The sequence below is a fragment of the Anastrepha obliqua genome, chromosome 1, assembly GCF_027943255.1.
Source record: "Anastrepha obliqua isolate idAnaObli1 chromosome 1, idAnaObli1_1.0, whole genome shotgun sequence".
Classification (NCBI taxonomy): Eukaryota; Metazoa; Arthropoda; class Insecta; order Diptera; family Tephritidae; genus Anastrepha; species Anastrepha obliqua.
The window spans coordinates 146,349,466-146,370,093 of record NC_072892.1 but is presented as its reverse complement, the minus strand read 5'-3'; the positions used below and the strand labels follow the sequence as shown (position 1 = coordinate 146,370,093).

The following is a 20,628-nucleotide window of genomic DNA, read 5'->3' as shown; positions in this document are numbered from 1 at the left end:
ATGGTTAATTCGGTGTAAAACAAGCATATTTTTCGAAATTTTTTTTGTCCACACAGTTGATTTATTCAAAATTTTAAAATTACTTCATTATAAAGTCATATTTAAAGAATATTGTGTGAAATGTTCATTGATTTTTATGAAGAAATGAGTTGGTGGCAGCGAATCTTCGCGGACGTCTCATAAAAAAGTTTTATTGCGGTGTCCCTCAGAACTCATTACTGGATCAACTAAAATCAAAAAACCAAATTGATTTCATCAGCTAATAAAGTTTCGCAGGTAACAACGTCGAATTTTTTTTTTTTTTTTAATTTTTTAAAGCGCTTTGAAGTCAAAACACCGATTTTTCATAAAAAAAACTTGAAAACTTTGTTGTTTTAAAATATGACAAAATTTAAAAAAAAAAACTCGACGTCATTACCTCGTGAATAAAGTAAAGAAACAAAAAAACCAAATTTGAAAAGAATCGGTGCAGTAGATATGAATCTACAGTGGACACCGACCGTAAAAAAGGCAAGTGTGAGAAAAACGCGTTTAAAGATTTGTGAAGCGTGAAATCCGGTTGGAGAGGTAGATACTTAATCCTTTGTGTCTTTGTCAATTTTACTCTAATGCACTTCAAACTTTCACACAATAATCTTAAGATGTTATAGAATAATTAAAAAAAAAAAAAAAAATTAAAAAAAAAAATACCATACTATCCCCTTAAGTTCTCTAATTTCAGCAATGAATTTGGAAGTTTTTGTTCCTTAAAAATTGAATAAAAATGTTTTTTTACGAATATATTAAAATTTTGTTCTTTTGTAACAAATGTTCTAAGTATCTGTTCATAAACTGTGAGTACGAATAAATTTTGGGATGATTGTTGATTTTCATTTTAACATAAAATATCAAAATACCACAATTTGTGATCTAAAATAGTAAAATTTCCATTTAGGCACTCTACACTACATTGAGATATTATTTGAATATTTGCATGCGTACAACAAGCCACTTGTACCTTTCAACATCTCATAACCCCACAACCGCAATGCACTCACATTTGTCTGTTTAAAACAAGACAAACTTAAAAAGATAACAGAGTTTTTAAACTAAGATCACAAAAATTACTTTGAGTTCATTTTCTAAAGCTCAGTTACTAATGAAAACAATACAAAGGTTTGCATTTTTAACTCATTTGCGTTTGGCTAAGGAACATAGTATCAATATTAAGAATTCCTGCGTTACTTTAAAAATTCCGTACAGAGCTTCTGCAGTGCAATCAGTTCTTATTGGAATTAGATCCAGCAGCTTAACCACAACCCGCTCGCTTTCCTCGTCGAAAAATCTCACCAGGAGACACATATGCTTATTGAGTCCGATATCTGTGCTCTCATCGATCATTATGGGAAATTTGTTTACTTTTAATTTTTGTACTAAATTGTCTTTTTCCTCTTTTGCCAATACATTTTTTACTATGCTGGTGCACTTCTTTCTTACGAGCTCACAGTTTTTTATTATTTCCGAATCCGGCACGATTTCTTTTAAGAGTGGGATTAAATGGTCCACCACTTGCAACCCGACATTATGTTCAGCGAAGAACATGCTAAGTCTTATTTCGAAATTTTTGGAACCCTTCGTTTACTCGGCTTTTTCTTAAAAAAACTGTTTATTTTAGGCGTCTTTTTTGTTGCCTTCACATTTCTTTTGTGCATTTTTGTTTCAGCGGGCTTCTGCAAATCAGACTTACTGCACTTCAAAACTTTGTCGCACGCAGCGCATTTGCATTTAAATGGACCGTTAGCCACAGCTTCCAACCAGCCACTAAAATTGTCGTCGCCAAGCCACTTATTATTGAACTTTTGTTTCCGATACGTGCATGGTTTTTCTTGGTGTTCCTCCGAAGAGTCAGTCGAAGAGGAGGAGCTCATTTCTGTAAAATATATGCATTTTAAATATAAAAATAGCTAAAACTAAAATAATTGCAAACTTACTTTAAAAGTGAAAAGCAGCAGAAAACGTAGGACAACTAACAATTTTCGCGCGAAGAAAAAATTGCGTTAGCGTTAACGAAGAAAAAAAAATGGCAATGCTGCTATATTAACGCTTTTAAAAGTGTGCTGCCATAAGGAAAAAAGTCTGGTATGAAATCTTACTGCGGATTTTTATTTTAAATGTTGTTACGCTTTAACGTAACAAGTGCGATATGTTCAAACTCGATAATAAAAAAAAAATTAGTTAAAAAAGTCAAACCGTTTGTGTTTTATTCAAAAAAAAAGTTGAAGCGCTCTTACTGAAAAACGCTTTACATATATGCCTCCAGCACCGCTCGCTGCAAAAATACTGGGCTTACTATAGATTGCAACATAACATTCCCAGAAGCCTTGGGTGCTACAAAGCTTTTCTTTGTTGTTTTATTGAGATCGGTATGCGCTGAATGTCTCGTTTTGTTAATTTTAGTAAATTTTTCAACTTTTTGTTGATTATTACAAGTATTATAATTATGTATGTATATGATTGAATTCTGACAATAATTGCTTAATTGAAAAAGTAGAGCCTACATAAGGAAATAAAAATAAGGAAATATTTAATCAGATTATAAGGGAATTGTAGCGACGTGTAATAATAATTCTTGGTCAACTAGGTTGATATGTATGTATGTATAATACATATTTGTATTAATTGTTAATATTTATTTTTTTTTTTTGAAGTGAAAACTTCTTTAGAATCGTTGGGAGTGATTTGAGAAAAAGTGAAACGAAAAAAGCGACACTCTTGGCTACGAATATTACATATACACGTAGCGACGAACTAAATAACTTTTAGGCCAGCGCCAACAGCATGGCGCGATAGCCGAGCGGCTAGCAATGTGAGCTTCCGATCCAAAATCTTTGGTTCGAATCACAAGAAAAAAAAATTTTTTATACAGCTATTTTATTTTATTTTATGATATGTTTATGAGGAGCTTTTTTTCATGGCAGAAATACACTCGGTGTTTTGCCATTGCCTGCTGAGGGGTGAGCGCTATTAGAAAAATAGTTTTCCTTAATTTTGGTGTTTTCACCGAGATTCGAACTGACATTCTCTCTGTGAATTCTGAATAGTAGTCACGCACCAACCCATTCGACTACGGCGTTTGTTTAATTTTACTGATGCAAAAATGAGGAAAAATATATGAATAAAGTTTGCTTACTGTTTACACATTTTCCAAAGGTGACGGAGAACCAAAAAAAAAGTCGATTTTCAAACAAATACGAGTGCATATGTGTAATTGTGTTAGAGTTTCGGTCACGCCCCAGCAAAACCTGCGTGCATATGTGTTTGTAACATTCAAAAAAATGTAATTGTGTTAGAGTTTCGGTCACGCAGGTTTTGCTGGGGACGCTCATAATAGCAACCGCGTGTGTATTTTTATATTCGTAAATATTTTCATTTTTAAATATTTACCGCAATTATGCCGAAAAATAATGCAGAAAAGTGTTGTGAATATCGACAGAAAAAAAAAATCAATAAATAGCATCACGGAATTCATTCACGAAAATTTAATAAAGTATACACCAGAAGTATCGCGGATACTTAGAAAAGATTACAATAAAGTTCCAATGATTTTAAGTGGCGATTTTAACGTAAATTTTGCATTGGACACAGCGGTCATCACGAATTTTTTGAAGTGAAAACTTCTTTAGAATCGTTGGGAGTGATTTGAGAAAAAGTGAAACGAAAAAGCGACCCTCTTGGTTGCGAAGCGTTATATTATATGTTGATATAAACGTAGCGACGAACTAAATAACTTTTAGGCCAGCGCCGACAGCATGGCGCGGTAGCCGAGCGACTAGCAATGTGAGCTTCCGATCCGAAATCCTTGGTTCGAATCACAAGAAAAAAATTTTTTTATACAGCTATTTTATTTTATTTTATGATATGTTTATGAGGAGCTTTTTTTCATGGCAGAAATACACTCGGTGTTTTGCCATTGCCTGCTGAGGGGTGAGCGCTATTAGAAAAATAGCTTTCCTTAATTTTGGTGTTTTCACCGAGATTCGAACTGACGTTCTCTCTGTGAATTCTGAATAGTAGTCACGCACCAACCCATTCGGCTACGGCGTTTGTTTAATTTTACTGATGCAAAAATGAGGGAAAATATTTGAATAAAGTTTGCTTACTGTTTACACATTTTCCAAAGGTGACGGAGAACCAAAAAAAAAAGTCGATTTTCAAACAAATACGAGTGCATATGTGTAATTGTGTTAGAGTTTCGGTCACGCCCCAGCAAAACCTGCGTGCATATGTGTTTGTAACATTCAAAAAAATGTAATTGTGTTAGAGTTTCGGTCACGCAGGTTTTGCTGGGGACGCTCATAATAGCAACCGCGTGTGTATTTTTATATTCGTAAACACTTTCATTTTTAAATATTTACCGCAATTATGCCGAAAAGTAATGCAGAAAAGTGTCGTGAATATCGACAGAGAAAAAAATCAATAAATAATGGACTATGAATAAGTTCGTGCGGTTTTTTTCGAAATTTGAAACTTTATTGACGTAAAATGGTTACAAATTTAATATTCAAAGTATTGTCCATCGCTTACTACTACTTTTTCCCATCTTTCTGGCAATTCACGGATTCCCTTTGTGAAAAATTCGGTCGGTTTTGCCGCAATCCACGAATCGATCCATTTTTTGACTTCATCGTAATTACGGAAGTGCTGGTCAGCCAGGCCATGTTGCATCGATCGGAAGAGATAGTAATCGGATGGCGCAAGGTCTGGACTATACGGCGGGTGGGGTAGGACATCCCATTTGAGCGTTTCTAAGTATGTTTTGACCACTTGTGCAACATGTGGCCGAGCATTGTCATGTTGCAAAATAACTTTGTCGTGTCTATCGGCGTATTGCGGCCGTTTTTCTCGCAGTGCTCGGCTCAAACGCATCAATTGTCGTCGGTAGACATCCCCCGTAATCGTTTCATTCGGTTTCAGTAGCTCATAATACACAACACCCAGCTGGTCCCACCAGATACACAGCATAATCTTCAGGCCATGAATATTCTGCGCCGACGTCGATGTTGAAGCATGGCCAGGGTATCCATACGTTGCCCGACGTTTTGGATTGTCGTAATGGACCCACTTTTCATCGCCAGTCACAATTCGATGCAAAAAACCCTTTCTTTTGTGCCGTTAAAGCAGTTGTTCGCATGCCATAAAACGGCGTTCAACGTCTCTTGGCTTCAATTCATACGGCACCCAATGGCCTACCTTTCGGATCATTCCCATGGCTTTTAAACGTTTGGAAATGGCTGATTGATCAACTCTCAAAGTTTTTGCAACCTCTTCTTGCGTTTGAGCCGGATCGTGATCGAGCAATTCCTCCAATTCGGTATCCATGAACTTTGGCGGCGCACCCTCGCGTTCTTCGTCTTCCAAGCCAAAATCACCACTTTTAAAGCGTGCAAACCACTTCTGGCACGTTCGCTCAGCTAGAGCATGCTCACCATAAACTTCCACCAAGATACGATGACTTTCGGCTGCTTTTTTCTTCATATTAAAGAATTCCCCGCAAAAACACATTATTTGGCACGAAATTCGACATTTTCAAGTGTGGTAAAAATATTGTTGTTTACGCTTCAAATAAAAAACTTATACTGACGTTTGTGCCTTACGACAGTAGCTCTCCAATGAATGTTTGGAAATGTGGATCGATGGAATAATAATCAAGTTACGCCATCTGTTGTAAAACCGCACGAACTTATTCATAGTCCTATAGCATCACGGAATTCATTCACGAAAATTTAATAAAGTATACACCAGAAGTATCGCGGATACTTAGAAAAGATTACGATAAAGTTCCAATGATTTTAAGTGGCGATTTTAACGTAAATTTTGCATTGTACACAGCGGTTCCTTTAATTGACTTTCTCAATACAACATTCAATTTAAAAATGTGTAACAATCGCACTGAATCGACAACACGATCAAAAACAACCATTGACGCGGTATTTCAAAGATATGTTGACAACATCGAAACCAAAGCATTGGTATCATATTTTAGCTATCATAAGCCACTCGTATCATTTGTTGAAATTGAAAACATTGAGGATGAATAATAATAAAATGAAGAAAATAAAATATGAACTTTATAGCAATATTATAATGAACCTATAATTATCCCGCTCCTAATGCTGCTTTCGTCTTATTCTCTCTCAGTTTGTTTTACGGAAGGTTTCACTTCTATCGCGTCTAACCGTTAGACTGGTGTTTTTTTTTTTTTGTTAGAGTAGTAAAATTTAACTTTATTAATTATATATTTGAATTTCATATATTTTAAGCCGTTAAAATTTTATTTTTGTCTTGAAAGAAATAGTTTTATTTGATTTTAAGTATTAAACTGAATTTAATTTTAAATATTACAAAAACTAAATTGAAACAATTAAGGAAGTGCTAAATTGGGTCCGAACCGAACTTTATGTACCCGGGCACATTTTAATAAAATTTAATTGAATTTAGCTGTTCATTTTTGTTATCAAACAAACTTATAGACAATGAGTAATATTACTTTATTCATAAAAGTGATATAACTTTTTCCCCATTTTTGAAAATACCGTTCTATTCTATTTTGAGCATTTTGGTATATATGTACATACATACATACATAAATACATATGTATATAGTATGCATACACATGGATATGTATGTACATATCATACATATAGTTGAAATTACGCACAAGTTGTATTTTCATTGGGCGAGCCCCCAAGGTGGACTAGTTTCCTGCATAGTCTATATGTATGACCATATCGGCTAATATATTCAGGTATGATCGAAAGGCATGTCAGTTTTTTTCAGACCAATTTTAAGATTACCATCAGACAACCTAGCACGTTGCTAAACGCTTACAGATGGGATTAAATGTTCATCTTCTCACAGGACCTTACACTAGTCACGTGCCAATCGCATGCCTATTTGACAGCATCAACCTACGTTTGAGACACAGCAATAACTTCTCCATCCACCTTTAATTTGAGTGGATGTGGGTTGAAAGGGATCCAAGAATGGCAAGGCCTAGTAAAGGCCGCACCAGAGTTTCCTCAACTACACCTACGGCATCAACTTAATGGCACCAACTCAGAACGCACTTTGAGCTTACAAGTATTTTTCCGGCATTAATCCGTCAGCCCTTTATGTTTATTACCACCTTAAAGATGCCTTAGCCCTCTAAGGTGGATGCACATATGTAAAAACGAGTTTGTTAAACACAAAAAACTAAAGCAAAGAGGTCTTTTCATTTTCTGAATAAGATTTTGAACTCCAAAACCATATCAGCACCACTGATATGATGTCATCAAGTACAAAAAAAGTTCCATCAACTGATCGTTTTAATTAACTAATACAATATTTTCCATGCCTCAACAATTCAACATGTTTCGCATTTCGCATTATTTATGTCCGGTTACTTAGGATCCGTGGGCAATTTGAAACCGACCAAATCCGCTGTCTCTTTAACGGTACGCTCACCGCGTCCATGATACTCTTTATACAGCTCATCGTATTTTCGTAAGCTGGACAAGTATGTCAGATATGTCTGCCCTAGGAATAGTGCTTCATCCCGCGCCTTGCACAATTGCTGATCCGTGGTCGAATATTTTTTGTATTGCGCAAGCACATATCTAGCAGAAAGCGAGTTTTTGATGCAACCATTAGGTGAAGCGGCACGCAACTCCTGCAGTAAAGAGCGCAAAGTTTTCGTTGCAGCCATACTGTAAAAATTGAACTATATCAAAATTACAAGATTTAAAATAGTGAAAATTGTGCTCACCTGAAATTACAAAACAACAAGCATTAATGACTTCCCTGCTAACAGCTGTTTTTGACAAATACCACTCGTTGCCAGCAACTCGTTATAAATACACTTGACTACCAATAATGTCGTAAATACGTGCAAGTACTATTTACTGTAAATCTTAAGTTTTATTCAAATGTGTTTGCAAATTTAGAGTAAGATTTTTATATTTAATCAACGAAAAATGCAAAGGATCTTAATCCGAATCTATTATAAGGTAACCTAAATGCTAGGGAAGTGTCACCGTCTCTTCCATCTTTACGTCACTTTCGTCTTTATCAATACTCAATTCAAGTATCGCATCCTCGTCTACAGACATATTTCCCTTGGAACCATTTTCATCTGTTTGCGACTCCTCTTTGAGTATTTTCCCCGCTTCTAACTTTATGCCGTTTTTCTCTGCATGCAGAGGAATTCCATCATCATCACTCAATTCCATGGTATCCAAACCATTTAAATCCTCATCGTCACTACTCTCGCTACTGCTTTCCTCTTCCAATTGGGCCTGCAACTCACGTATAGAATACATGAGTAATGTAAAGTCATTGCGGCGTTTCTGAAATTTACGTTCCAACTTAATTTTCTTCTCCATCAACTCGGCAAGATCTTTTTTGAGCGCATCTATCTGCTTTGTCGTATCTTTCCGGTCAGGTTGTTCCTTAATAACCTTTGCCAACATATCGTACTCCATTTTGTTTTTGCGTATCTGCTTGGCAAGTACGAGTTCACGTTTACTTTCTTCTATTTCGTGTTTAGCCAGTTCAATGCTTTTTTCAATAGAATCTGAGAGTTTCGCATAGTTTTTCAATTCTTCTTTTATCATCTTGGATGTGTAATCTGTTTTGGCGGCGGCAAATTCACATTGCGCCATTTGGGCCAGCAGCCGATCGTAGATTATTTGGCTGTTTGGATGGAGGGTAAATTTATTAGCTAAACGAACGAATGCCTGAAGTTTCATTTGGAATACTTACTTGTTTTCCGGTGAATCATTTTTGGAAAAAGTCCATTTCAGGAACTGTTTAAGCAACATGTTAAGTCGGCGGTCATCGCCGGTGCCATCCCCATCAATTAACAAGCGGCGTTTAATAATCTCCTCTGGAAATTGTAAAACAATTCAGTATTAAACTAAAATATTTTATATTTTAAATACATACCATCAGACATTTCAAAATTTATAAAAAATGCACAAAATTTATACACAAACAACTGAATAAGTGCGAAAACAAACAATGAAGGAAAACGCACAACTCTCAGCTGTCAGACGTTTTTACCATTTGACATTTCTCTACATTCGTTAAAGTGGTTTTGTTACACGAGCAGCTATTAGTTTTCGCACCACAGTCAGTGTTCGCACACACAGGAGAAAAGAAAAAGGTGACAGATGAAAGGGTTAGAAAGATTTAGATTAAAAAAGGGGAAGATTGTCGTTAACATGTTTAATTTCTTTTTAGTGAAAAAAGACAAATGATTTGGTATTTTCCTAATTTATTAAATTTTTTTCACATGTGAAAGTACCAAACCAATGATTTTATTTTATATCTTCATCCATGCACATCGATATTCTTTAAAGGATGTTTCAAGATACTAAGCAAAACTTTGCAACTTGCTTATTAATCATGTCTATATATTTTTGTTTACCAGCAGCAGTATAAGATTGCGAAAATAAAATACTCCCAAAACGTACTAATTTTCCTGTTGTGTTCCTTGTGTTTAACTGAGCTACGAAAGAATACACATTTTCGAAATTACTTTTCCCGAGAAAAATAAAATCCCTTTTCCTGTTTTACTAATTCCTTTTTAAAAATTTTCAGAAAAGGGGAAGTTCCACAATTTTGGTGTCATTGACTATCAGAATGTAATAAAATTTTTGGATAGAAAACGAAAGGCACAATCTTGTATTCTATCACTTCGGTATTGTTCTCAATTATCAGCTGTTCATGGCGTATGACATTTCTCTTTACCCAAATTCGTGTTCAGGGCGAATCGAATGTTATTGCTAAGAATTCGCCCTGTTCGTTTTGTTGCCTGATCAGCTGTTAGTTTTCGCAGCTTATAACGCCATTTATTAGGGAATTGTAAATAAACACTTTTTAAAGTGGGCTGTTGAGTTTTTTAGTCGCTGATTAATATTTCGTATGGCTATGGCCAAATATGACGCTAGGAGTGTTCCCGGATCCTTTTTTTACAATCAGCCGCCCTATACACAATTCAACAAAACTTTTGACGACCCTTTCGACGCGCTATACCAACAACTTAACGAGGTACATCCGGTTTTTATGAAAGCTGAGCACCTTCAACAAGGCTTTGAGTACCAATTATTATTGGATCCACGCACTGGAAAGGAGGTTGAACGAATTTCGTATGATTACTCATCTGATGGGCATCAAAGAAATCAGATTTTTCGTAGTGTTTTGCCCTCGAATTTGACTATAACGGATCACACATTATGCCTGCGTCTCCTAAAAGCATGGCAAGAATTCAGCGAGGTAGATGAGGCAGACGTGGTATACTGGAATTCACTAGAACTGGCGCGAACAACAGATAAAATTGCGTTTGAAAAGCTTGTTATGGAATACTGCCGTACTCAAAAAGAAGTTATTTACGCACCAACCAAACGATTGGCCGCACTATATAAACGTTTGTACGCTGTAAAATTGGAGCAATTACTCAAGATATACCCAGAAAACTTGGCATTAAACACACAGGCCGGTATCCCACATGCGCAGAGTTATATGGGTGGGCGTGGTAGAAGTGTGCAAATAGAAAATGTTCGTTTGGTTACAAGTGAAGGTTGGGTTCCAGTGCTGAAGGAATATGCTTACGACCTCATGCGACTGAATTTGCGCTTAGAAAATTTGATGGACTATTATATTAATAGCTTAGAGTTCAAAAACGATCCCAAATGGGAAGCATCTGAAGAACTCGAGCCCCTGTCGAATCAATTTTATATACCCTTAGAGTCACTGCTATTTTTGTTAACGGCTGGCAAATCTCCAGACTTACCAACGGAAGTGCCACTAGAAATTGCAGATAATAGCGAAGGTAGTTTTAAAATTATTACATTCGAGGAACCTCTACCTCCACGGATATGTGGCTGGTATACACATAAAATGATAGTTGAAAATGCATTCGAAGCTTTAGTAAGCACCAGTGAAGACACCCAGTGGTTGCACATCGAAAACAATGCGGTGAAACAGCACAAAAGGAGTGGAGCACCTGAAATTGAAGCTGTTCGAAATTCGAGAAAAGAGTTTCGAGCCTACGAATTTAACGAGTATATGCAAAAAGTTTATACAAAACGTGAGGAAAGTATAAAAACCAATTTTGGTGTTGTGCAATGGAATCTTAATAGCACAGACGAGGGGCAGAAAAATATTGACCTTCAGCTTTTTACGCGACTAAAGTTGGCGCCCGCAACGGATATATCGGGGTCGCAATTACTGAGTAGTCATTCACTCAAATTAGAATATAAACCACAATTTGGCGCTGAAATAATGACAAATTATGAACTGCTCAAGGAATGGTTACATATAAAACTTTTGAGCCAATGTAAAGGTTTCACTGATCACTCCTTGTGTCTTCGTGTGGCAGTGAATGACTTCAGCGTGCAGTTAAATCATAAGTTAAAATTGGCCGCTATCGAGGAACAACTGATGAAGTTGTATCACATACGAATGCCTCAATTACTCGCGGGGCTGGCAGATATCTTACAGCTGTTGTTGAATATACCCACAGGCAAATACTTCTTAAGATTCAATCCAAAATATCCAGATCAATTACTACTGTCGGCTCCGTCAGCTGAAATAACGCCAAATACCGTTTTCTTGCATTCTCTAATCAAGGTGGACCCGTCCGATTTTGCATTTATAACGAATGTGCAGCCTTTGCCAATAAGTGATTTATTGTGCACCGCAGTACATGAACACCACCAAATTGCGCCGTGTGCATTTAAACCAACTCGTCAAAAAAATCACCGTATACCACCCAAAACCTATGGAATATTAAAAAGTGACGAGGAGTATGTACAGAAACGTATAAAAGCTAAATTGGAGTTGAACAAGAAAAAGAAGAAGGAATTTCTTCGCCAAGATAAAATTCGAAGAAACCAAATAAAGTCAAAGAAAGCAAAGCGGCGAACAAAGCTCAAAAAAGTCGAAGTTGTTAAAAGCAGTGAACTGGAAAAATTTATCAATGAATTTTAACAAATAATTTTTTCGTAGTACTAATTTCGTAGAAACGGCAACTAGTACGTACGTGTATGATCACTGTTTGTTGTGCGCTGCATAAGAAATGACTGAACTTGAAGAGAACAATGCTTTAAATAATGTAAGTCCAAATTTGAGACAAAACCACATTTTGTTTGGACTTTGTCTTGCGTCAATTGTTCCATATTCAAATTGAATTTTCAGGCCGCACTAGCAACCCGCACCTTGTTTCACGCAAGCTTATTATAAAATAAGTATTATAAATAAAATAAATAATTTTAACTAAAAAATTATAATAAAAAAATAGTTTTTATAACATTTTGAGTATTGTTTCGAATGAACAGAATGGACAATTAAATGAACTCCAATTAGTGATTACACAAAAATATGTACATATGTATACTCAAGTTACTTTTTATTAAGCTTTTTTTATAACATTTTAGTGTATACAATATTCGCAGCTTTTCCAAAAGATCCAAAATATATAAATTTTCTAGAAATTTGTTGTTGTTGAAGCAGGAGAAACATTCCTCATACAAGCATTGGGAAAGCTGCTAGAGTGACAGTCCTTGGCCGAATATAAATTCAGGTCGTTCGAGTAACGTAGAACTGACTGTCGTGTGAACGGTCCTAGAGCTTTATTTATTGCCATTTCAAAACATAATTTGACTGGGAACTGGAGTTGTTTAAATTAGAATTTATTGTATTATGAGGATTATTGTAGTTCAAATGTTTTCTCTTTTTAAAACTGTACACACAATCAATTACCTTTCAATCGTCTTGAGCAGCAGGATTTAGATTACTGAGTAATATTACGGGAGCTCCTATTTTAATAAATACATTATGCGGCGGCATTCCGGAAGGGTCGAGAGAATTTAAATATTCTATTGGGTAATGTACTGCCTCGTTAGTATCTCCTATTGTGTCTATCAAATAGAAAAATTCTGCTTCCGCATTATATTTTGAAATTATTAGGGTATAACTGAATCTACCTGCTCATTGGTAGCTACTGGCTGTTTATACCATTCCAATGATTGTTTCCAGATTGCAATCAGATCTTCAATATTTCTAACCAAATTACAAATATTTGTTAGATAGACGTGTCCACTTGTCGTTAGAATCGAATTAACAAATTTCTAACAAAGTGTGCTTTCTTATCTCGGGAAGTAGGCATTTCCATATTCTTCGGAAGCTGCAGAGTATTTATGAAAGGGCAAAGGAAGGACAATTTTAAGGATGTGGTGTGTTCGTTGCACTCTGTTACTTTTTTGATGGCCTCAAAGGTTGCTGATTAACTGCTGCAATATTGCTGAAGATCTTTCCCATGGAAAGCATTGTTTGAAAATATAGAGACTTGGGCCAATGACTTCCTTCATAACAATGCTGAACTTGACTAAAAAAAAACTAAAAGTTAGGTTCGATAGAATTCTTCATTATATATATATATAAAGGGTGGTTAAGTTTCAACGGCCGGTGTTGATTTTGAATAAAATACAATTTTTTAGGAAATTATTGTAATTTCTCTTTATTATGATAATATTGGTATGACTCAATTACGTATGGAATAAAATATCGGCCAAATGGTCGCCGCGGCCTCGGCGGCACACCTCCATCCGATGGTCCAAATTTTCGATGACGCTGAGGCATAATTGAGGTTCTATGCCGTTAATGTGCCGAATTATCGCATCCTTTAGCTCTTGAATTGTTGCTGGCTTATCGACGTACACATTTTCTGTCAAATAACCCCAAAGAAAGAAGGCCAACGGTGTCGTTGACGTTTAGGTGTGGTTCACATTCAACATCGGCCCTTGAAATTTAACCACCCTTTATATATAATTGGTGCGTACACCCTTTTTGGGTGTTTGGCCGAGCTCCTCCTCCTATGTATGGTTAGCGTCTTGATGTTGTTCCACAAATGGAGGGACCACCATTTTTAAGCCGATTCCGAACGGCAGATATTTTTTATGAGGAGCTTTTTCATGGCAGAAATACACTCGGAGATTTGCCATTGCCTGCCGAGGGGCGACCGCTATTAGAAAAATGTTTTTCTTTATTTTGTTGTTTCACCGAGATTCGAACCTACGTTCTCTCTGTGAATTCCGAATAGTAGTCACGCACCAACCCATTGGCTACTGCGTCCGACCTTCGAACTTCATTTGTATTTTTTTTTTAACAAAATTCTATTCTTTATATATTCTTTACTTGTTTCTTAATTTTTATTTTTAAAAGCTTATATGATAATACAATACAATTATAAGTAAACTCAATCCAACTCAGCGCTAGCAGCAGAGGCTTTCGGCTGGCTGGTGATGTGTGCTGGATCAGATACGACGGAGTAGGTCGGTGTCCTTTAGAAATTTTGTACATTTTGACGTGATAACGTCTTATAATTCGATTTAACAGGCTGCACGCACGAAAAAATGTGTCGTTACCTTGCTCATTAGTGTTACCTTGCTCATTGCCGTTACCTTGCTCATATGTCGTTACCTTGATCATTGCCGTTACCTTGAATGAACTGCAAGCGAAAGCGCGGAACGAACGACAAAGCAAACAAAGCAAACGAACGGCAACGTTCGACATCTTGCTCTCTCCTACTTAAGTGAGCGTATATGTGTATGTATATGCGCATATGTACATATATAAATTCACGTATTTGTACTTGCATATGCCTTCTTATTGATTATTATTAATTTGATTTACTTGAATAATTTAAAATAAAACCAAGTTTGTTAATAATACCTGTTGTTTTAATGTTATTATTATTTTTTGACGTGATAACGTCTTATAATTCTATGGAGCCAGCTGCACGCACCAAAAAATGCGTCGTTACCTTGCTTGAACAGCATGTTATGTTATGTTATGATATGTTATGTTATGTTATGTTATGTTATGTCATGTCATGTCATGTCATGTCATGTCATGTCATGTTATGTTATGTTATGTTATGTTATGTTATGTTATGTTATGTTATGTTATGTTATGTTATGTTATGTTATGTTAAAGTATGTTAAAGTATATTATGTTATGTTAATGTTAACTCATTCTCTATATCCATACAAAATATCTATCAAACAAATAAAATTAAAATTTTCATTTGAAAAATGCAACCATTCAATTAGTATTTTCTTATGACGTTATCACGTTAAACTATCGTCAGTAAACCGACTTTACAGACAACCTCTTTTTTTTAATGTTATCTTCAGTGGCATCTTTTAAAAGTAGAACAGAATCTGTGTTGCTGAAGTGGTGATGCCTTGGCTCCAACGTAGATACGCAAACTTTTGTAATATTATCATTTATTCTCATTATTGCTCCAACTCCCAGAAAATGATCTTTATTTTGTGTAGAAGCTATCAGAAATTGTACGCAGTTCTTCTTGATGTTGGTCAATTAAACTTGAGTGGACCAATTTCAAAATATTTACCGACATTCAATCGGTGCTCACCCTTCAAAAAGGACCTCAAGAAAGTGCTAAGATCTCAAATTCTTGGAAAAATTACACATAGCTACTCACACGAAGTTTTTAGTACCTTTAGTAAGAGAATTCAACTAACAAACAATACAAAATTCATTGTAAAGCAAAAAATTGGGGGTGCTTTAGTTTTTACCAATTACTTTTTTAGTATGTATGATTTTGGTTATGTTATATTGATACCGGATTAATAAAAAAAAAACATGGTACAAAAATATGCAAAATTATAAGTGGTTTTTATTGATTTTTTTTAATTTTTAGAACTTTTTTCTATTTTTTTATTACTAAAAATTTTTTTTCTATTTTTTTATTATTAGAAATTCTGTAAGGCGGGTGCTTTACGTTTGGCCAATACTGTATATTCAATCATTCTTGTTATTATCTGTTTTTTTTTCTTTTATTCAAATGGCAGCATGAAAATCCACAAAACGTTAGGGTATTCGACGCGATCAGTGGTGTGTAAGCGAATGCTAAAATTCCACATTTGCTTCTTTAATAAACGAATTAAAATTTACTGTACTTTTCATTTGAAGTTCTTGGTTTTTAAACGCAAACAAACGAATTAAACAAAGGCGAATACCCTTAAACTCAACCCTGCGAACAACCGGCGCTTTTCATTTGACGCAGGGCGAAAACATTGCTGAATTCGCCTCGATTTGACGTTTGTACTGAAAGCCGGAAGGCGTGTTTAATTTACAAATCTGCTAAATAAATTATTATTTATATAAAGGTGTTTTAAAGGTTTTATATATTAAATAATTAAAATAATATTAATAAAAATAAGCGGTTCAAAGTCAATCACCCAAAAACTTACCCTTTTATGCGTTCACTTAGTGTATAGTATCGTGTTGCTAAATAACAACGTCCTATAAACGTTTACCAAATTTTCATATACATTTTGCAGGAGTGTTGTTGATATACTTGAACATTAAACATGGATTCTGACTTATATGATGAGTTCGGTAACTATATTGGACCTGAATTGGATAGCGATGAAGATGACGACCAAAGTATCTACGGACAACAAGAGCCGCAGGATGATCAAGATGTAAGCATGAAAATGCAATTTTAATAATTATCATCAATATAATAGCATTAAAATAATAGGATGATGCAATGGATGAGGAGGAGGAACATCAAGACGATGAAGATAAAGAAGTGACAGCGGTGGTGCTACATGAAGATAAACGTTACTACCCGACTGCGGTCGAAGTGTATGGGCCAGATGTAGAAACTATTGTACAAGAAGAAGATGCACAACCACTAGATAAGCCACTTATTGAACCTATTAAAAAGCTTAAATTTCAAATAAAAGAGCAAGAGTTGCCAGAAACCACTTACGATATGGAATTTATGGCAGATTTGATGGATACACCGCCACTTATACGTAATGTGGCGTTAGTAGGTCATTTGCATCATGGAAAAACAACGTTTGTCGACTGCTTAATACGTCAGACACATCCACAATTTGAGCAGGCGGAAGAACGTACACTGCGATACACGGATACACTTTTCACAGAACAGGAGCGCGGTTGTAGTATTAAAGCCACACCTGTTACGCTTGTACTACAGGATGTCAAGCAAAAAAGCTTTCTGATGAATGTTTTCGATACGCCTGGTCATGTGAACTTCTCAGACGAAGTAACAGCGGCCATGCGCATGTGTGACGGTATTGTGCTATTTGTAGATGCGGCAGAAGGTGTAATGTTGAATACGGAACGTTTGCTGAAGCATGCGGTGCAAGAGAAAATGGCCATTACCGTTTGCATTAATAAGGTAATTTGTGAATTTCATATACTATTTTTCGTATTCGATAACTTTTAAAAAATTTTTAATAATCTAGATTGATCGCCTAGTCTTGGAGTTGAAACTTCCACCACAAGATGCTTATTTTAAACTGAAACATATTGTTGAGGAAACTAATGCCCTACTGAGGTACTTCTCTATTAAATATTTTATGCAAAATTTAAAATGTTTCAGTGCTCTCAAAATATTTAATTTTCGTATTTTTATTTTGTGAGCGCTCAGGCTGGACTAACAATTTGAGGCCGAAATATAAACAAATAAATAAAAGTAATAATTGAATTTATTCAATTTTTAGTATGGTCTTGTGCTCACAAATAAAAAAGTGATAACTAAATATTCATTTTTATATTTTATTTATATTTTATACATAGCTAATACATTTTTTTCTCATCTCAGCACTTATGGTGCAAATGACAATTTGCTAGTGTCTCCTGCCCTGGGTAACGTTTGTTTCGCAAGCTCACTATATGGTTTCTGCTTTACCTTGAAATCGTTCGCCAAACTATATGCAGACACTTACGAAGGCGTTAACTACGTAGAGTTTGCCAAACATTTGTGGGGTGACATGTATTTCCACAGCAAATCGTAAGTTTCATATTGACCCAAAATACTTTATCAAATATTAAGTCTACATTTTCTCTGGTAGTCGAAAATTCACGAAGAAGCCACCACACAACTCGGCTCAGCGCAGTTTCGTTGAATTTATTTTGGAACCCATGTATAAGGTCATTGCTCAAGTTGTTGGCGATGTTGATACTACACTCTCTGATACCTTAGCCGAGCTGAATGTGCGCATAACCAAAGAGGAAATGAAATCCAATATACGTCCACTCTTACGTCTTGTTTGCAATCGCTTTATGGGTGATTTCAATGGTTTTGTCGATATGTGTGTAGAGCACATTAGATCGCCACTGGATAATGCTAAACGTAAAGTGGATCACATCTATACAGGACCGAAAGAGGGGAACATTTACAAAGATATGATGGAATGCAATCAGAATGGCACATTAATGGTTCACAGCGCCAAAATGTACCCCACAGATGACTGCACCTTTTTCCAGGTAATGGCTCGTGTAATTTCGGGTACCTTGCATGCCGGTCAAGAAGTACGTGTTTTGGGTGAAAATTACACATTGCAAGATGAAGAAGATTCGCGTGTTCTACAAGTAGGCCGTCTATGGGTGTACGAAGCGCGTTATAAAGTGGAATTGAATCGTGTGCCGGCCGGCAATTGGGTACTAATTGAGGGTATCGATCAATGTATAGTCAAAACGTCAACAATTGTGGACATAAATGCGCCCGAAGATTTATTTATTTTCCGCCCTTTGAAATTCAACACTCAGAGCATTATAAAAATCGCCGTAGAGCCGGTTAACCCCTCCGAATTACCCAAGATGTTGGATGGCTTGCGTAAAGCTAATAAATCCTATCCGTTGCTATCGACACGTGTAGAAGAATCTGGTGAACATGTTATTTTGGGTACCGGCGAACTCTACTTGGACTGTGTTATGCACGATTTGCGAAAAATGTATTCCGAAATAGACATTAAAGTCGCCGATCCAGTGGTGGCATTCTGCGAAACCGTAGTAGAAACCAGTTCATTGAAATGTTTTGCGGAAACGCCAAATAAGAAGAATAAAATTACTATGATTTCTGAGCCGCTGGAGAAGGGACTGGCAGAAGACATTGAAAACGAAGTAGTCTCGATTAACTGGAATAAGAAGCGACTCGGTGAGTTCTTCCAAGTCAATTACGATTGGGATTTGCTCGCAGCGCGTTCCATTTGGGCATTCGGCCCGGATACAACCGGACCAAATATTTTGGTCGACGATACACTGCCTTCAGAAGTAGATAAGAACTTGCTGACTTCAGTGAAAGATTCGATAGTGCAAGGCTTCCAGTGGGGCACACGTGAGGGGCCACTATGTGAAGAACCTATACGTAATGTGAAATTTAAAATATTAGACGCAGTAATAGCAGGTGAAGCACTACATCGTGGTGGTGGACAAGTTATACCCACAGCTCGTCGTGTCGCATACTCGGCATTTCTTATGGCAACGCCGCGTTTGATGGAACCTTATTTGTTCGTAGAGGTGCAGGCGCCAGCCGATTGTGTGTCGGCCGTGTACACAGTGCTAGCACGAAGAAGGTGGGTGATAATAAAATTTATTTGATTTCATATTTTATCTAATTTTTTCTTTTAATTTAGGGGTCATGTGACACAGGATGCACCGGTTTCTGGCTCACCTTTATATACCATAAAAGCATTTATACCCGCCATCGATTCGTTTGGTTTCGAGACCGATTTGCGTACACACACACAAGGACAAGCGTTCTGCTTGTCGGTGTTTCATCATTGGCAAATTGTGCCCGGCGATCCGTTGGATAAATCTATAGTAATAAGGCCACTGGAACCGCAGCAAGCATCTCATCTAGCGCGTGAATTTATGATTAAGACGAGGCGTCGAAAGGGTTTGTCGGAAGACGTCTCTATTAACAAATTCTTCGATGATCCTATGTTATTGGAATTAGCGCGGCAAGACGTTTTGCTCAACTATCCACTATAATATATATAAGAATTTATATGTTTTCGAAATAAAAAAGGCATTTCATGCTATTAAAATTATTTAAACGACAATTAAGATCAGTGTCGCCCAAACTTGCCAAATCACATCTTGCGCATGTGTTCAAAGTGCAAAAAACTATGACGAAATCCAAATGAGAAATAAAAAAAGTAATACTAGGTTGTTCAATAAGTTTTGCGGTTCGTTAAGAGAGGGCGGTGCTACCAGCCTATTTTTTTTGTTGTTGTTCATAAGAAAATAAGTGAAATTTAATTTCAATGTGTTAATTCCTTCTTTGATTACAAGCCATTTAGTACCGTTGCGTCACAGTATTTCACATTGAAAAAATCAAGTATCTTGCGGTCATTGTATTTTTATTTTTGGAAGGTTTAAAAGCAACGGAAATTTATGAACCAAGTTTGAAAGTGTATAAGGACTTTGCGTCACCAATTAGTATAGCCGAAAGATGGTTGCTGAATTTAAACGTGGCCGCAAAAGCCTTAAAGGCGTCCAAAACAGCGAAACTCCACAAATCGTAGAAAATCACAGGATATCGTATGGGAGAATCGTCGAGTGACTGAAAGAGATTTAGTAGAAGCCCAACGTATCTTATTGGGCAGTGTAAGCAATATTTTGACTGAAGTATTGGGTTTCGGAAAACTGTGCGCAATGGGTGTCGCATTCGCTAAAAGTGGAACAAAACTTATGAGAACGCGACTTTCTCAGCAACAATCAGAGTGTTAAAGTGGATTTTGTGCGCCTATTCATCA

General features: G+C 36.2%; 4 protein-coding genes across 7 annotated transcripts; 2 read left to right on the top strand and 2 right to left on the bottom strand.

Moving 5' to 3' along the window:
* Nucleotides 1-2,380: 2,380 nt before the first annotated feature.
* Nucleotides 2,381-19,926, top strand: LOC129236396 (116 kDa U5 small nuclear ribonucleoprotein component). Of its 4 annotated transcripts, none has more exons than XM_054870767.1 (7): nt 2,381-2,402; nt 16,393-16,536; nt 16,596-17,264; nt 17,332-17,423; nt 17,691-17,879; nt 17,941-19,443; nt 19,504-19,926. In XM_054870767.1, the coding sequence occupies exons 2-7, from the start codon at nt 16,423-16,425 to the stop codon at nt 19,859-19,861; spliced, it is 2,925 nt and encodes a 974-aa protein (XP_054726742.1). In that variant the 5' UTR covers nt 2,381-2,402; nt 16,393-16,422; the 3' UTR covers nt 19,862-19,926. The 4 variants fall into 4 exon arrangements, with proteins under 4 accessions (XP_054726742.1, XP_054726740.1, XP_054726741.1 ...); XM_054870765.1 differs by lacking the exon at nt 2,381-2,402 and adding an exon at nt 16,149-16,218; XM_054870766.1 differs by lacking the exon at nt 2,381-2,402 and adding an exon at nt 16,160-16,229.
* On the bottom strand, nt 7,330-7,886 carry LOC129236399 (protein FMC1 homolog). The gene is made up of 2 exons (XM_054870771.1): nt 7,788-7,886; nt 7,330-7,728 (listed from the first exon to the last, which is right to left on the bottom strand). Exon 2 carries the CDS (start codon nt 7,725-7,727, stop codon nt 7,422-7,424), a length of 306 nt encoding a protein of 101 aa, XP_054726746.1. The 5' UTR covers nt 7,728; nt 7,788-7,886; the 3' UTR covers nt 7,330-7,421.
* On the bottom strand, nt 7,915-9,069 carry LOC129236398 (THO complex protein 7). The gene is made up of 3 exons (XM_054870770.1): nt 8,966-9,069; nt 8,783-8,906; nt 7,915-8,713 (listed from the first exon to the last, which is right to left on the bottom strand). The coding sequence occupies exons 1-3, from the start codon at nt 8,973-8,975 to the stop codon at nt 8,041-8,043; spliced, it is 807 nt and encodes a 268-aa protein (XP_054726745.1). The 5' UTR covers nt 8,976-9,069; the 3' UTR covers nt 7,915-8,040.
* LOC129236397 (little elongation complex subunit 2) lies at nt 9,938-12,353 on the top strand. The gene has a single exon (XM_054870768.1). It carries the CDS (start codon nt 9,947-9,949, stop codon nt 12,011-12,013), a length of 2,067 nt encoding a protein of 688 aa, XP_054726743.1. The 5' UTR covers nt 9,938-9,946; the 3' UTR covers nt 12,014-12,353.
* Nucleotides 19,927-20,628: the final 702 nt, after the last annotated feature.

Bases quoted from the DNA above. Each gene is read 5' to 3' on its own strand.
- LOC129236399 (XM_054870771.1), bottom strand. From the start codon at position 7,727: ATGGCTGCAACGAAAACTTTGCGCTCTTTACTGCAGGAGTTGCGTGCC.
- LOC129236396 (XM_054870767.1), top strand. From the start codon at position 16,423: ATGGATTCTGACTTATATGATGAGTTCGGTAACTATATTGGACCTGAA. The intron at 17,424-17,690 runs GTACTTCTCTAT...TTCTCATCTCAG, and splicing joins GAAACTAATGCCCTACTGAG to CACTTATGGTGCAAATGACA. The intron at 17,880-17,940 runs GTAAGTTTCATA...TTTCTCTGGTAG, and splicing joins ATGTATTTCCACAGCAAATC to TCGAAAATTCACGAAGAAGC.
- LOC129236398 (XM_054870770.1), bottom strand. The intron at 8,714-8,782 runs GTAAGTATTCCA...CCATCCAAACAG, and splicing joins AATGATTCACCGGAAAACAA to CCAAATAATCTACGATCGGC.
- LOC129236397 (XM_054870768.1), top strand. From the start codon at position 9,947: ATGGCTATGGCCAAATATGACGCTAGGAGTGTTCCCGGATCCTTTTTT.